The sequence below is a fragment of the Macadamia integrifolia genome, chromosome 6 (genome assembly GCF_013358625.1).
Source record: "Macadamia integrifolia cultivar HAES 741 chromosome 6, SCU_Mint_v3, whole genome shotgun sequence".
NCBI classification, from domain to species: Eukaryota; Viridiplantae; Streptophyta; class Magnoliopsida; order Proteales; family Proteaceae; genus Macadamia; species Macadamia integrifolia.
The window spans coordinates 11,639,121-11,656,156 of record NC_056562.1 but is presented as its reverse complement, the minus strand read 5'-3'; the positions used below and the strand labels follow the sequence as shown (position 1 = coordinate 11,656,156).

Below are 17,036 nucleotides of genomic sequence, written 5' to 3'. Positions count from 1 at the left end.
TAGATTTAACAATAGAATATGAAGTATGTAAAGGAAGAAAATTAAATTCTCTTCTCCTGTCAGAATTCAGATATACTGTCAGAGAAAGAGAGAGGGAGTCTTGGGGAAAAAAGTTCCAGTCAGGATAATTTGTTCAATTGTCTCTCAAAAAAGGCAAAATAGATGAGTGGTCATACCTTACAGACTAGAAGTTATATATTCCCTAACTTTTTTTTTTTTTTTTTTTTAATCAATGCCATTATATGACAAGCCTGTTATGCAACTCCTTCTTAATTTATTCTTTTCTTTTCTCTCCTTTCCTTTAGGAATATGAAGGATCAGTTCCATCCATTTCATCTGCATGAACAAAACCAGCCTCTTTTGTGTTTCAGTTTTCACCAGAGTAGATGGGAAAATGAAGTATTTCTTTGCAAGCTACCTCAGCCCTTCAACATCAAAGACTTCGAAGCAGAACATTGAACAGGTTCACATGTATGAAAAAGCGGAAGAAGGTAGAAGTTGGAAGCCCCATAAAGAATTTAGGAAGCTTTAGAGAGATTTTTGTTCACAACTCCAAATGGGAGTTACAAGGAAAATTTCATCAATTGACACACTTTGAGTTCGCAAAAAAATACAGTGGTGGATATTTTTCCTTATCATTAAATTTGCAAAATAAATAGATTGACCACTTAAATGGATAGTTCAATAGTTTGCCCCATCTTGAGTCTAAAAAAATTTGGAATTTAATTTGCTAAAGAGACTACATAATGGCATATTCTCTTTTTTTGCATACTTTTTTCCGGCAAAACGAAATGCGAAAGAGTAATTTTCATGCCTTAATGTTTAAACAAATAAGAATACGAAGAACTGAAATTTTTAATTGATTTCTCTTCAAAAGTCAAATTAGAAATCTTCTATTTTACACACACTGTAACCCTGACCTGTAATGTACACTTCAAAATGCCAATTATCGGAATCCTTTTGATTCCGACTCCAGAAATTCTCCTAAAAGTCTGCTTCCCAACTGATGTTATTACAAAATGATCAACTATGCACCATATACATACCATGAATTTACATCCTTTGCTTACTCTTTACGATTACAGGGAATAACTGAAGCATTATACAGCATATGGATTTCAGGACCGCGCAACAATAATGAATATAGTGTTTTGAACGCAAAATGTCAAAGGAAAAATTGTTGATAAATGCATTATAGTTCACAATATAAAGCTCAAATGCACAATCTGTAACAGGTTTTTCCTTCATCCTCAGCTCTTAAATTAATCACTTCTAACTACATGAATAAGACATACCGATTGAAGCAAATCACCGAGAGAGAGAGAGAAAGATTCGAAGTGTTTCCATGAAACGAACCTTGATTGCTCGAACACTTAGGAGAAAATTTCTAACAAATTGAGAACTTTGGGACTGCGTTTTCCGTTCCGCGCCAATGGAGGTTGCAGTTGAGAGCTTCAGAGCAACAAGGGCAAAACGTTTGAAGTCAGAGAGTCAGAGGCGGTGAGAGAGAGAGAGGTGTCGTGTTTCACTTAATTCCGTTTTTACCCTTGTCTTTTCGTTTATTTTCTATTTTGCCACTCTTTTTTAAGAGGCGCCACCGTGTTCCCTTGTTCTCTCTTCTGAGGTTAAAATTGAAACCTTTGAAGCCGACAAAAACCAAACCAACAGCTTAATCGAAGAGGGATTCAGAGAATACAAAGAAGAAGAAGAAGAGCATCTCCCACGGTAAGCCTATTCTTGTTTTTATTTCGATTTCACCCTTTATCAGCTGAACTGAACACGGTTTCTCTATTGCTAGTTCTCTAGTTATTGCTATTTTGCCACTTTAGCTTCTCTGCTTTCTACGATTAATGACTTCCATTCCTGAAGCTACTTTTTTCCTTTACTATAGGTCTTGTTTCGTGAGCCGTTTAGCTTGTGCTTTCTATTTGCCTATTGTTGCCTCTATGGGTGTTTTTCTCAAATTTGTGAATTTTTATATCTGAATGGAGCTAAGTTGGAACAATATTTCCTGGGTTCTATTCAATTGCCTCTGTGGTTCTCTTGATAGTTGTGTGTTCCATTAACCTGAAAATCCTTGAAATACCTAAGCAACCCTACAGATCTTGTCTGTTCATTGTAAGTTATTTGCTGAATTGGGTTTGCAAGATACCCTAGTCAGTTAACAGCTTTGGTCTCCCCCCCCCCCTTCTCTCTCTCTCTCTCTCTAACTGTGAGAAAGAAATATTCTTGCAAGAGGTAGAGACGAGTATCTTTTTGCATTAAACAGTCCATGTTGTCACAGAGTCTAGGCAAACCAAGCAGTCGAGGGGGGTCAAAAACTAAGGCAATACCAACAAGGCGCCCATCCAGAAAAAAGCCGCCTTGACAACTGTGGTCCGAGTTCATGCTTCTTGTTATAGTATTTATAAATCTATAGGCCTGTTAATGGGATTTCTAATCACCTGAGGGATTAGGGGTAGAAATCCTTGAGTTTTCCAGAACTGCTGGATAGGAACAATAAACCAGCAATAGATAAACTTCTTAACAGAGATAGATCTGATCTGTCTAAAACCTTGATCGATCGTTCTATATGTCAAGGAGAACAGACCATCAACGTTGGACAGTCCAACGGCCAGATTCAGAGATATGGAAGATGTTGGGTTTGGTGTCTTCCCCCCTTCCCCTTAAGGATTTATTCCCCTGTTCTGTATCATTCTTTTTCTTGCCTTTCGGGGATCTCTTTGTTCTTATCTCTTTGATAATGAATATTTTTCACCAAAAAAAAAAAAAGATGTTGGGTTTGGTGTTTTTTATCTAGAGTCTAGACCAGTTGATGTGTTTATTTAACAGCCCGATTAAATTGTCCATTAGAGCCTTCTAAAGGCAAAGGTGGAGAGGCACCAAGGTTGAGAGAGTGGAAGAGGTCTTCCAAGTGGGTGGAGTCTTCCAAGGTGTTTGAGGTCTTTAAGTGAGGTGGAGTTTTCCGAGAGAGGAGAAGAGGTGAAGTCTTTTAAGAGTAGAAGGGTGGTTGAGATCTTTAAGTGAGGTGGAGTTTTCCAAGAGAGTGGAAGAGGTGAAGTCTTATAAAAGCAGAAGGGGTAGACTCTTCCAAGTGGTTGGAGTCTTCCTAGAGAGTAGAAGATGGTGGAGTCCTCCAAGAGGTAAAGTCTTCAAGAAGGTGGAGTTTTGCAAGAGGTAGAGTCCTCCAAGGGTGGAAGAGGAGTCCTATAAAAGGAGAGAGGTGTCTACATGATGTGTAGTGAGAAGCCAAAATGTTAGGAAGGGGATGAGAGAAGGACATACAAAGGGGCATGATTTTGAAAATCAAATTACGAGGATTATATTTTTCTTTTGATCCTAATAGAAGTTTGGACTTGCTCTGTGGCAGTATGCAGTTTTGCTGAACCGCATAAATTTCTCATCTCTTGTGTGTACATGTATGTTTTGTTTTCATGTGCTCGTTGTCCCTACATATATGTTTTTTGTGTGTCGTTAACAGTTTTGTGTAGTGTACATGGTTTTCGTGCATTACTCACATCGGAAGTAGAACGTTGCTTCCACTCCTGATAGAAGAATCCCACTTTTAGCAGGTTACCAAGTCCTAGACAATTTGAGTTATCGATGGTAGGGATTTGGGGTTCTGAAACTGAAATCAATACTGGACTGAAGTTCAAAATTAAACAATAAACCGAACCTCAAACAGAACTATTGAATATCAGATTGAGAAAACTAGATTTGAAGAAGTATAACTGTATTATGAAACCTGAAATTCGATTGGGAAAACTAATTTGAAAACTAAGTCTGATGTTAGTAACAATAAGGAAATTTGATAGCAGATTTTTTGCAAGAATCAGTGTTGAACAGACTTGAAACTCATAAATTCTAGCAAACAGGTAAATCCAAGGGTTTAGAAAGGATAGAAATTATGATCTGCACTTTGATGGAGAAAAAGAATAGGGGAAGGACAGATAAGTCAATAAGGATTCCACCTCCCCACCACATTACTAAATCTAAAGCAGTACACTTAGAGTCCACTGAGCAAAACACCCTTGAATCCACAAGAACTGGTTTGAAATCCATAGAACCAATCAAGCTGCAAATTATATTCATTCAAAAGAAACATGTGTAGGCTGTTTTGCATTTACATTCTTATATAGACTTGTGCTGTACGGACTTAGACTCTGAAATGGAAAGAGAAATAAAAACTGGATAGGGGAACGTCCTCTGATGTGCAGTCTGTGTTTGAATTCCTAAACTGACTTGAAAAGTGAATAATAGAAACTACACAAAAAGGAAGTTGTCTAGAAACAGGACTGGAATTTATAATTAATAAACTAGTCTTAACAAAAAATTGACTCCAAACTGGGCCCACGATTTGGGTCCCAAGGAGAACCATAACTAAGATTTGCAGGTTCAGTTTGAATCATAGTTGTCAAGGCGTCGCCTTGGCGTCCAAGCGGTTTTCCTGGGTCCTAGGCGACTATCGCCTTATTGCACTGCATGTCGCCTTATATTTTTTGCACTTATTTATGCCAAGTAAATGTTTTTATATTTATTATTTCATTTACTTAAAATATTATTCATAGATAAGAAAATACCCCTATTTGCATGCAATAAAAATAATTTAAACATCAAATTCCAAAAGGATAAAATGACAACCCCCCTAGTCCAAGAACAAAAATTGGATTTTTTGTTGTAAGGGTGATTTTCAACTTTCAAATACTAGGGTTTTTCTCAATTATGAAAATTTTATAAATTTTATCATGATAAAACATTGCTAAGACCAAAAGTCTGGTAAAATAATCTTTTGTTTTAATGTTTTTAAAATTATTTTCCTTTAGAAGATTTTAATAGTATTCGCGCACTTTAAAATAAGTTTGACTGTAACATATCTTTATCATTACAACTCATATGTAAGTAATCTTAGACTTGTTGGGAAACTGATTTTGTGCTATACCTAATACAAAAAGTCTCATGTAAAAATAAGATCATTTGACCAGTAAAGCTTATTATAGAACAAGAGCCTTTCTCTAAATGTTTTTTTTTATGATTTAATGTGACTTTATTTTGATCTTTGATGATTTGATGTGGCTTAATGTTTATTTTTTATGACTTGATGTGGCTTAATGTTGATTTTTTATGATAAAATGTATATGTAGCATACTAAATAATGTTAGAAAATAGGGAGAAAATAAAAAATAACACTTAATCGCCTTGTTTGCCTTAAGTCGGGTGCTTTATCATCTAAGCGCTTAGGCAGCCTTCCAACGCTTGGTTCTCCTTGGCGCCGTGGCAACTATGGTTTGACCTAAAAAACTATTCCAAAACTGGACCAGGTTAAACGTGGGCCATTCTTCTTCTTTTGCAGCCTGGATACTGCATCACATATACAGGTCCCACCTCCATCTCTAAGTTTGGAAATAATGCTTTGCTAAACTTAGAGATGGTTAGGATCTAATCCATGATGCCCCCCCAGCCCACCCCTTTCTTTCCAGATGATGTGTAGATGGTAGCTACTTCTGGTCTAGGAAGATGGAATCCTTGAAGAATCAAATCTAGTAGATGCTTAGTACATCATTGGTATGATAGCATACTAACATATCTGGCTTTGCTTAAAATGGAGAATGTATAGGCTGAAACTTGATTGTTGTTAATTTAGGGATGGGGAGAGCAAGAAAAACCCCCAAGTTTGCAGTTATGAAAAAGCTTGTAAGCTCAAAAACTCTTAAGAAGTAAGTTGATCTTTCTTCCTTGATACATGGTCTTCAATATTTTTCTCTCTGTGATTTACTTTTTCCCCTTTCTCTGCTAACTGTTCTTACTATCTCTGATTGGATTCAGACACAAAGAAGAGATTCTAAACCCCAATAAGAAAGATCTCGAAAAGCTGAAACTCCCAAGAAATGTGTATGGCACTTTCTTCATGTTTTCTGGGAATTCAATAGTTTATTACAAATGTATGTTTTCTTTTAAATGCTAATGTCACTTATTGGTATACCAGGCCAAATGTTTCTTCTGCGCTTTTCTTCAAACACAACACTGCACTGGGACCGCCTTATCGGGTTTTGGTTGATACCAACTTCATCAATTTTTCCATTCAAAATAAGGTGAATTCTCTAAAGCTTTGTTATTAGTGGGATTTGATCATTTTGTAATTATTTTTATTTTAAAGAACATTGGCCACTTATTTGATGTGAGAGCTTTATGATTGCATTGCTTCAATTATCCGGTTGGTTCCACATTAATGTACACAACAGGTTGATGCTCTTTAGCATTTGCTAGATGGTAGATGAAATAAGGTATTGTTCAATCATGAAGGAATAGTGCAAAATACTTGTCAGAAATGAAGAGGAGTGCCTAAGAACACATCCGATATCATGATTTTGGATCGTATATGACAAACTATTCATATATGTGGGGTATCTAAGAATTAAATATGTTAAATCATAGATTTATTTTTCCCCCACTTTCTTCTTCGTGTGAATTAAGTTTCTTCATGCATCTTGACCAATCATTCTGCTTGACTTGTACTTCTCTGGTTCTTGATGCAGTTGGATTTGGAGAAAGCAATGATGGACTGTTTATATGCAAAATGTGAGTTTCCACATACATAAGTCTACATTCGACTAATGATGTAATATCATTTGTTGTGTATTACTGTGGCGTCAATGCCAACCTCTGAATATGCTTGGAAATCTTATGACATCTCTTTTCTGCATTGAAAGGATTAACCACATTCTGGCATATTTAATCATAAGGATTGTGTCCCCTGGCTGGCATATGGATGGTGCGACATGGTTGGGCATAGTTAAGTGTCCTCGATTTTCTAGTACACTGCATTCTTTTTTGTAGTTTAGGAAGAAGGAAGAGATTCAAGTGGTGTTTATACAATTTACATTTTTCACAACATGAAACAATCTTATCACGTATCTTGGTGTGACCCAGTAATTTTTACCTGTACTAGGTGGGGGTCATGGCTCATCCGTTATAGACTCTATGTGGTCATTCGATGCATAGAACTTGGCTTCATTTGCTCGTCTATCCAATTGCTTCATTTGGTTGTCCCTTGTTTCTTTTTTACATTTTATAGGTACCCCCTGCATCACCGACTGTGTCATGGCAGAACTGGAGAAGTTAGGTCAGAAGTACCGTGTAGCTCTCAGGTATATTTCAATTCGCTTATTTGAGAATCTCCTTTGCAGCAAGTATGTGTGCATGCACTTGTGTTTCCAAGAACCTTGTGCTGTTGTGTGGGTGTTTAGTTGATATTAACATAGATGATCTCCAGTGAAGGCTCAATAATCTCCAACAGAACACAGTTGCAGGGTATAAAAATAGAAATTGAAAAGAAGAGAAGAAAGGGGAAGAAGGTAATTTGGGGGAGGGGGGGATATGACCAAGGCCTCTCTCACCTATGGCCGTGGTCAGTTGCTTACTGACCTTGGTCTCACACCATTTCTCTCTCACAGCACGCGAGGCAAAGCCAAGCTTTCTCAAAACTCAAATCCTGGGTGTTTTGTATTTATTGGTAAAACGGAAAGTAAACCTCCCTTGTGTGGAGGAGAATATCTCTTACCAAATACAATTCAAATAAGATTGGAAACAAATCTAGATTGCTTCCTAAAATCTTCTTTAAGAGGCCTCCCCACGTGAATCATTAAAGGGTCACTGTTTACCGCCAAAAAAAAAAAAAGTCACTGGAAAAGGGTCACTTTATGGGCCCCAATACAGACCCATTAGTTGGGCCTAAAATCTAGCCATCAGGCCTATATATAATGCTAGACCACTTTGGCCCCCTTTGCTAGCCCATATGAAGGCCAAAAGGGGGCGGGCTCAACAGGGGCAGGCCTGGCCACTTGTGGCTGGATCTTCCTGGTCTGGAAATTGATAAAATTTGGACCAACCTGAGTCCGAGCCAGGCTAAGTTGGTTCAAAGGTGAGCCTGAATTTGACCCATATGTGGTCAGAATGTTTGAGATCTTACTAGTAGCTGCCCAAATTTCTTATGCATCCTTTTTGTAATTTCTTTTTATAGGATTGCCAAGGATCCTCGATTTGACAGACTGCCTTGTACTCACAAAGGAACTTATGCTGATGATTGCATTGTTGATAGAGTTACTCAGGTGTGATTTGACACTCTCAATATTTGCTGCTAAATTCTGTGTGTTTGATGGTTTTAAGAACTCTTTGTTTTCAGGGAAGTATTCTATCTTTCATGGTTTCACAACTTGGGTCCTTTGCCCAGTTGTCTTTTATCATGCTGTGGCCTCTTTTTCCTTATTCCCTCCACTTATCATATGAAAATTTATATGTTGTGCCTCTATCCTCTTACTTTTATCTCTCTTTTATATCTCTTTTATCTGTTCTTGTTTTCTAATCTTCATTTCATTTCTCTTTTTCTGTTTGGACCTCAGTTTTCCCTACTTTGTTTTACACAGATCCTTGTAGCTGACCCTATTAAGTTGAGATAAGGCTCCGTTTGTTGTTGTTGTTGTTCTTGTTCCAATAATAACATCTAATTATAGAGCCCATTTTGCTTCACAGCATAAGTGCTACATCGTTGCCACATGTGATCGAGACTTGAAGCGGAGGATTCGCAAGGTGTAGTACATTGGTTTTAATAGTATTTCAACTTCTCATTTTAGCTTTGTGAAACTTACCGATTACATCATTATACACCCCAAATCCACCCAAAAAAAGAAAAAAACACTACTCTTACATGAAATCGCATGGTAATAAACAGATACCTGGTGTGCCAATCATGTATATCACTCAGCATAAGTACTCAATTGAACGGCTGCCAGAAGCAACAATTGGTGGAGGTAAGACCCAAGGATCATGAGATTTTTTGCCATTTAGATCTTTAATCTTATTTCTGTGTTCCTTCGTTGAAGCCATGGTCGAACTCTCATGCTTGGTATTTTCTGTCCAGCTCCAAGATACTGATAGTGCAGATCTGACCTTTCAGCAAGGGGAAGAGCATTGGTTCTGTTCCATTTCTAGTTTACGTAGAACATTTATTAGCTGAGAATTTAGTGTTGCTATTTCCCAATTTTGTTGGAATTTTCCTTTTGGATTTTAATTCCATAGTACGTATAATTTAATTTACTCTAAAAAATGGTGATATTAAAGCCATGGAATGGATCGGTACAACATAATGTACATGCACAGGTGGACTTCTAGTTTGACAGGGGACCTTACTAACTTGGATGACTTTTATTGTGGTCACAAGATCAGTAACAAAAACTTGTGTAGTGCTGTTGTATAAGAGGCGACCTTGGATCTTCTTTCCCTTTGTTGATAACAACTGGTGTATTCCTCATCATCTGATTGGTACAGATGGCATTACTGCCACTTGTAGTTCCCATCCAAGCGAGGGTCCGTCGAGGGGAATTTGTTTGTTGTGTTGAAGAGAAGAATATGGAGTAGTAGGGTATGAAATGGAGAGATCCATAGCTGAAGCCCTGCAATTTCATTTTAAGTTGTGGTATCCAAGCGTGGTAGAAACACATCTGATTGAACGTCTGGTGCAGGGTGAGATCTGAGAAAATTAGCTACGGAGCTCTCTGTTTTTTAATGACAAGGGAGCTCTTCTTGTTGATCTATTATATGTCAACATTAAGCACCTCAAAAGTTTGGTACTAATAGACTTACCTGGATCAGACCTAGAAAATTTGAAGGTCTACCACTGAATGTTTTGAAAATTGGAAACTGGGTAACTAATTGACCAATTTGGTAAACAGTTCTGGACCAAATGTCTGAAAGAGGTGCGAAATTTTTTGGTCCGTATTATTGAGTATGTGCTTTGTAGAGGTGAATCAGTGGACGCAAAAATTTAATCTTGAGGGCAAAAAATGAGGTACCAAGGTTATATGGATAGAGTTTTCCTGCATCGATGGCTAATGGATATACATTCACTGTAGGGTAACAGGGACCAGATCCGAGGGGTGGGGTAGGAGGTCTTTGGATCCTAAGATCATGTAGTGAATCTCTTTTTTGGTAATGAAAAAAGGGTGCTCCGTGGTAGTGATCATAGCTCCCAGGACAAGTCCCTCTATAGCAAGCAATGCTTCCGCAAGACCAATAGGTGATAGTGGGGCATGCCAAGACTCGAATCTACAACCAGCCGACTGGAACGGTGATGGGTTGAGGGCATTTTCACCACTAGGCTACCAACCCCATTGGTATCATGCAGTGAATCTCAATGCATGGTCAAGGGAAACTTTGTCCAAGCTTTATTATTTTTTGGAGAAAGTTTTCCATGTAACAATGGAAGGTGGTGTTTTCAAAATTCATGACAGATCTAAGCTATCCATTTAAAAATTTTTTCTTTTTAATGGGGAGGGTTCCCTCCAACGTCTGTGCATAGTTTTCGACATTGGAGGGGGTATTATGGAAAACCGGTCAAATAGGGGGTGTTTATGACATTTTATAGGGAATGTGCCACAGTAATATGGGTGGGGGCATGCAGTTAGGGTTAAACTGGCATTGTGGGAAACTTGAACCTTTTATTTATTTATTTAAACAATTTGTTGCTATTCAAAATTGGTAGAGAACATAATAATATCTAGGGTATTGGTATACATACACATGGTTTGTGTCAAATCAAAATGAGGTATTTGATTTTGAAATTTGATATATGACTAATCTAGACCATGTCCTCTCTATTCAATAGTTGGAATGATTATATTATTTGTCCACATGATAGAATATATGCATTGTGATATTTGAAAAATAACATATTGTTGTAATTATAATAATTTGCTTTTCCTTTTATTTTTATTTATTTTTTGCGGGGGTTTCTAATTGTGACTATCAATTAGCAAGGAATTTCTTACCATTAAAATGTCCAATGTCTGAAAGTAACTCAAATGGATTTTTATATTAATGCAATGTACCCTTGCTTTTAATCTTGTTCCCTTGACTTCAAACGGCATCATGAATGAATAAGGAAAGTTTTCTGGGAGTGATAGTTGTCCCCATTTTTTGTTGTTGAAAAGGGAGAGAGATATGGATGATTCACATGAACGCATTATATATATGTGCAAATTCACAAATTAATGATTTTTCATTATATATATGTGCAAATTCACAAATTAATGATTTTATTTTCATTAAAAAAATTTATATATCATCATCAAAAAGGGGAAATTGTTGGGGAAATGCCCTCTTAAGTTGGTTTTGATGATAACAAACAATGAATGTATTTAACATATTGCCTTCAAGTATTCTCTTATAAAAACTTCAAGTCAAAAAGCCAAATTGATAAATAGACAAAAGGTTGAAGTCCTCAGATAAAGAGAATTAGAAGCCCCAACAACGATTGAATCAATAAAATCGAAGTGAAGGCCTAAGGAAGATGGAAAGAATGAAGTCAAAGCTTGAAGAAGAGAGGTTCAAGAAAGACATTGAATTAGACACTTATAATAGCACACTCATAAGCATTTTATATTTGCATCTAATATGGCATGGCATCCTTAAGTTTCTAATAACTTAGATGGTCCCTAGGAGATGCTCAATGACCATTTAAATAGACCCAAATCAGGTTGGAAGTCTGTTGGTCATGACAGTTGCTGTAGTTTCAACCAGATTCATGTTCAAGAGCATTTTGGTCAAAGAACCCATTTTTTGAAACTATCAAATGAAAGTTCTAAAATATGGATTCTTCTGTAAAATTGTAGAGCCTTGAGTCATGAATCCAACATAACTGGAATCATCTCAATTTAATTTCAAATGATAAAATTATGCTTGTCTTATATGGTCGAACCGATTTGAAAAACGTAACCGAACTTGCCGATGGGGGAGTGGCACACGCCAGTTACCCACTGGTTCTACAGATAGAACCCTCTAGAGAGAAACCAACATATTTCGGTTGCTAACCGACGAGGCCGATAGGAAATGCAAAATGGTCTCGCCGGTTTACAACAGGCAGATGCCAGTTGGCCCAGAAAGCCCCCAATTATATTCTAACGGCTACAGTGCCGTAAGTGGTAAGTCCAGTTGTCCAAAAATCTATCTATTACTTAGCTTAATCAAGAATTTTAGGGCTCCAATTGTACCCCCACACTCCTCACTTTTGAACATATTACATACACTATAATTAAAATCATTATTTGGGGTTTCTAATTATCAAAACAAGTGAGAAAAGAGAGGTTAAGAACATCCAACTCATTTCAAGTCAAGTGATCTCAAACATTGCACTCCACTTTCTCACCAAGTCTTCATCATCAAGAGAAGTAATCACAGAGTTAATCAATTGCATTATACGTATCATATTGCACTCACACAAGGCATTAGGTAATACCCTTCATTTACTATTTTATTTGTAAGTATTTTGCATTCCTCAAGGTTGAGCATTAGAGTGTGCATTAGCCTAGACTATACTTAGGCTATTGCAAAGGACTCTCATCCTTAAAAGATTTTAAGGACACTCATCCCTCAAAGAAATTTGTAAAGGATCCTATTATCTTTGAAAAAGATTTGTAAAAGTGAATTTTTCCACCTACCTATGGAAAGGAAAATACTAGTGGAACCCTCAAGGTGATCCTAAGTGGAATGGACTAGACCCAAGGAATTGAACCACTATAAGTCTCTTGTGTCTTTACTTGTGTGATTGTTATTTGTTTGTCAATTGAATTTGTAATTCTAAATCATTTAGAATTTCACAGTATATTGTGTTAAATAAGAAAATAGGTAAAATCCACTAGTGATAACCTATTCATCCCCACTCTAGATTACCTAACAGTCATCAAAATAGGAAATAATGCAAGATCTGCAATCCATTTGTTATTAAGTTGGATGACATCGAGTAGAAAAAAGGTTAATTGGTTTTCAAAAATACATTTAATTTTGGAAACCAAATGAATTAATTGGTTATTAGAAACATTAATAAAACTCGGGAAACATCCATACAAGAAAGCAAAGGCGATGCTATGAAAGATTTAAAGAAGTCAAGTATGATAGAAAACTGGAGGAATTTTATTCGCAATCCAAATGGCCCAGCAGCTCAAAGATGTTCAGCAACAACACATGAGAAAAAATACGCCGAGGTGCTCATTATCAGAAGCACAGTGACAAATGATATCAATAGAAAAAAAACATATTAAGCCTATGTTTGGTTTCCATACCTCCACTTAAAACCTTTCAAAAGAATTCTTTGAATCTTAGAAGCAACTGAAGCCTCCAAACTTTAGTCAAACTTTTCATTTATGCTGAAAATAGTGTTTCATTTACGTTGAAAATAGTCTCTACCTAATTCAGTCTTGACAATATACATAGCCAAAAGACAGATTCATTATCAATAAGACCAGCATATATAAAAGTTTTATAGATGGCCTCAGTGATTTTATAGGGGAAAACCCAATGTACCAACCCAACGTTCATTTGATCTCCAATCATCAAATCTTTCACACAAGACACTCCATTAGGAAGCTGATATATAGACGGAATGCTACAATTTTTCAGTCCCGGCAGCCACAGTTCATTAACAACTGATAAGGTGGAATGAGAGGAGACCTTCTTGCAAATTAGGTTCTTTAAAAGTGGAATGATTCTACACAACCCATCCTAAAACATTGAGTCATTTATTGGAGAAATGATACCACTAAGAAGAAAAAATTTTGGGTAATATTTACACTTCACAACCCTAACTCACAAATCCTATGGGTTTTTAAGTAATCTCTATGCTAATTTGATCAGTAAAGCATTATTATGAATCTAACGACTCCTAAAACCCAAACCACTGAGATTTTTGGGAAGGCATAGATTTTTCCAAGAAATGACTAACCCTTACTATAATCTGACTGCCCAAATCTAAAATCTAGGAAAGGGAAAAGGTTTTCCGAGCCGTTGGGGCAGGGTAAGCTAGTATCCTCAGTGTCTATCTCTTTCCTCATACGAAATAACCTTGTTGCACTCCTATGTCCGATACTATTTTGTTTGAGGTACACTTCCTCATATGCCACCTGCTCAGAGAACCTCTATCCCAAATAAAGTAAAAAATTATATTTACCAAAATAAAAAAACATAAAAAATAAAAAATATATACTTGAATAATATTAAGAGGCATGCCATACCAGGAAAAAAAATTATGACGCGTGCCTTTTTTTGTTTTGTTGTAAAATGATTAAAATGCCCTTGTTTTGCATACTAATGTAATTATTCTTCATATACTAGCATTGATTATAGAGTCTATTATGGTTTTAAATGATCAAAACAATTCTATCCAATCTCTGATAGTATAGAATATAGAGGTAAATTCCAAGAGGGGGTAAACTGTCAAAATCTATGAAAACATCAAGTCGAAGTTATATGCATTCTCTCCCAAATTTATTATTATGATCATCTGAGTACCGGAAATTTGTCATATGCATAAAGATAAAGAGACAGATACACTAAGGCACTGTTTAATAACATTTACGTTGTTTATGTGTCTAGAAACAGCAGAAACGACTTTCCACGTTTCTGGAAACAAAAAATGGATTTTTTGGTGTTTTGATAAACTTGATTCTCAAAACGTTTTTTGCAGACATAATGCCACTAAAAAACTCAATAGTATCATCGGATGTCCAAAAGGGAGAGAGGGTTTGGTTGTCTCTTTTTAGGTTTAAATAGTTAAGAGATTTATCGGGCATAATAGCCTTTTTTCTCTCTGAAATTTGTTTCTAGAAACGATGAAACAAGTCTGACTTGTTTTATCAAAATCGTTTCTAGAATTTTTAGACATAAATTTTGATTTATGTTTCTAGAAACGGGTGAAACGGAAAAACTTTATCAAACGCTTTTTAGGCTGTTTCTCAGTTTCTGGGAACAAGAAAACGCAGAACGCAGAAACGGAAGAAACAGAATGTTGTCAAACGGTGTCTAAGTTTTGCTACACTAACAACAAAATATTGCAAAAGTTTAATTCACAATTTCATAAATATTGAGTCGATGTGTTTTTATACAGTAAACTTACAACATGATACAACAAAATACATTGGTCAAAGGAGTTCTGTAATATCCCGCTTCTTAAACCCGGTCTGATTTCACGGTTGAACCGGTTTAACCATGCAGGAACCGAGCCAGAGGATGTTAGAGCGGGTTCCTTATGGGCTATGATGGCACGGGTGACCTTAAACACCGGCTGGCCCGACAAGTCCGAGCCAGTGCCAGAAGAGACGGGAGTGCCCAAACCGTGTACGTGCACCTATCATAAGGCTATGTACGGATAGAACAGGTATTATATTCGTATTTTAAGGTTATATACGTATGTTACATTGTATGCTTGGGGTAGGGTCCGAGCCGAGGTCCGAGCCCGGTCAAAATCCCAAGTTTTGACTCTTGGATGGGTATGTCAGGTGGGTACACCCACCCACCTGAGTGACCCATCCATCACTATTCACTTAAGTAGGAATAGTATATAAAGCTTTATGGCTTCTTTTCTTCCATGTATTATCCCCGTACGTTTGGTGAGAAAAGTAAAGAGGAGAGAGAAAAAGAAAGGGAAGAAGAAAGGAAGAGGAAGAAAGGGAGGATTTCAGTGGCGCCGAAGCTCGATCTTGCCATTCCGGTGCCGGGAGAGTAATCTTCAACTCGAGATCTACAGTTGGAGGTAAGAAAAGTTGGGTTTGATGAACATTCACCATAACCACACTTTAAACCCTTGATTTGAGTATGGTTTCTTAAGATCTTGTAAACACCTCTTGGAATGATGGATCTAAGGTTTAATAGATGATTTATGTGTTGATCTTGAAGGATTTGAAGAGATATTGACAAGGTAGAAGGAGCATTGTGAGTTGGAAGTGATTTGGAGGGTTTGAAGTCATTCTTGAGCAAAGAAGGTAAGATGGTTCCCCTCACTTAAATCTAACTTAAATCTAAGCTAGAACCATCCTATAGGACTCTAAAGGTGTGAGGAATGGGTTGAGAAAAGTCCCATTTGGGTCCCCAAGGAATGGAGGAAGATGAGAAGAAACTGGGATTTTTCCGCCAAAACCGGCGGGTACAACCGGTGGGTCCCTACCCGCCTGAGACACCCATCCGAGAGGACCAGGGGGTCCCTGGCCAAACCGGCGGGTAGGACCGGCGGGTCCTACCGGTGGGTAGGTCCCAAACCGGCGGGTTGGACCGGTGGGTAGACCACCCACCTGTGTGACCCCCCCGAGTGGACAGAATGTGATTCTTAGGTCCGATTGAGCCCAAATCGGACGTGGGACCTTCTTTCGACGTTCTAAACACGATTTTGAAGTCGGATTTCATTAATTTTGATTCTAAAATGGTGAAGTACTAACCTCGCTCAATTATGTTAGGTTCACCAAATCATACCCGATTCGCTCCGGATCTCACCCGTACCGAGCGGGAATCCTTATACACTACAGGTAAGTGGAGAGAGGACGTTTGGCCTTGTTTCAAGGCATTTGTTTGGCATTCATATAACTATATCTAATTTATTCATGTCATCATGAATGCGCTATATAGATTAGTCATTTCACTCATTGATGTGCATATATGCTATGTTTACTTTTCAAATGCAAATTGAATGTGTTGTTATATGTTGAATGTGAACATCATGTTGCATAATGCATTGATAGATTAGATGCCGGGGTCGGCTTGGAAACGAATGCATTGGTGGCCCGTGGTATGGGACACGGAGGCACTATGCAGTCGTACTGCATATAGGAGCATGCGGTATTAGGATTCTCACCATCCCGTGCTACGACCCTTCCCAACAGGGGTTAAGGTGTTGGGTTGCCATTTGGGGGAAAGCAGGGGTCGCGGTTGTCGGACACTGTGGCGGTTAGGCATTACGCCCGGCGAGTCATGTAGGACAGTCGGCAACCCCGGTGGTATTTCAAGAGGGCCAATCGTACTGCTTTTAAATTGCTGGAGTCAGCACTGTCATTTAATTTATTTACATTCTGTTGAGAGCCGGTGGACGGCATTGTCTTTATTTTTTTCCGAGTACTCACGGTGGGCCTTCTCCAACAGCCCTATGGGCGTATCGCGGGAGGGAGTTCGCGGCTCGTACCCGGAGTATACGCGCACTGTGGCTGTAGTAGCACTAAAACCAAAGA

General features: G+C 37.7%; 1 protein-coding gene across 1 annotated transcript; it reads left to right on the top strand.

Moving 5' to 3' along the window:
* Positions 1-1,586: 1,586 nt before the first annotated feature.
* Positions 1,587-9,304, top strand: LOC122080646 (rRNA-processing protein FCF1 homolog). Its single transcript, XM_042647449.1, has 10 exons — positions 1,587-1,725; positions 5,642-5,714; positions 5,824-5,889; positions 5,984-6,089; positions 6,534-6,576; positions 7,073-7,145; positions 8,018-8,105; positions 8,527-8,583; positions 8,726-8,804; positions 8,915-9,304. The coding sequence occupies exons 2-10, from the start codon at positions 5,644-5,646 to the stop codon at positions 8,926-8,928; spliced, it is 597 nt and encodes a 198-aa protein (XP_042503383.1). The 5' UTR covers positions 1,587-1,725; positions 5,642-5,643; the 3' UTR covers positions 8,929-9,304.
* Positions 9,305-17,036: the final 7,732 nt, after the last annotated feature.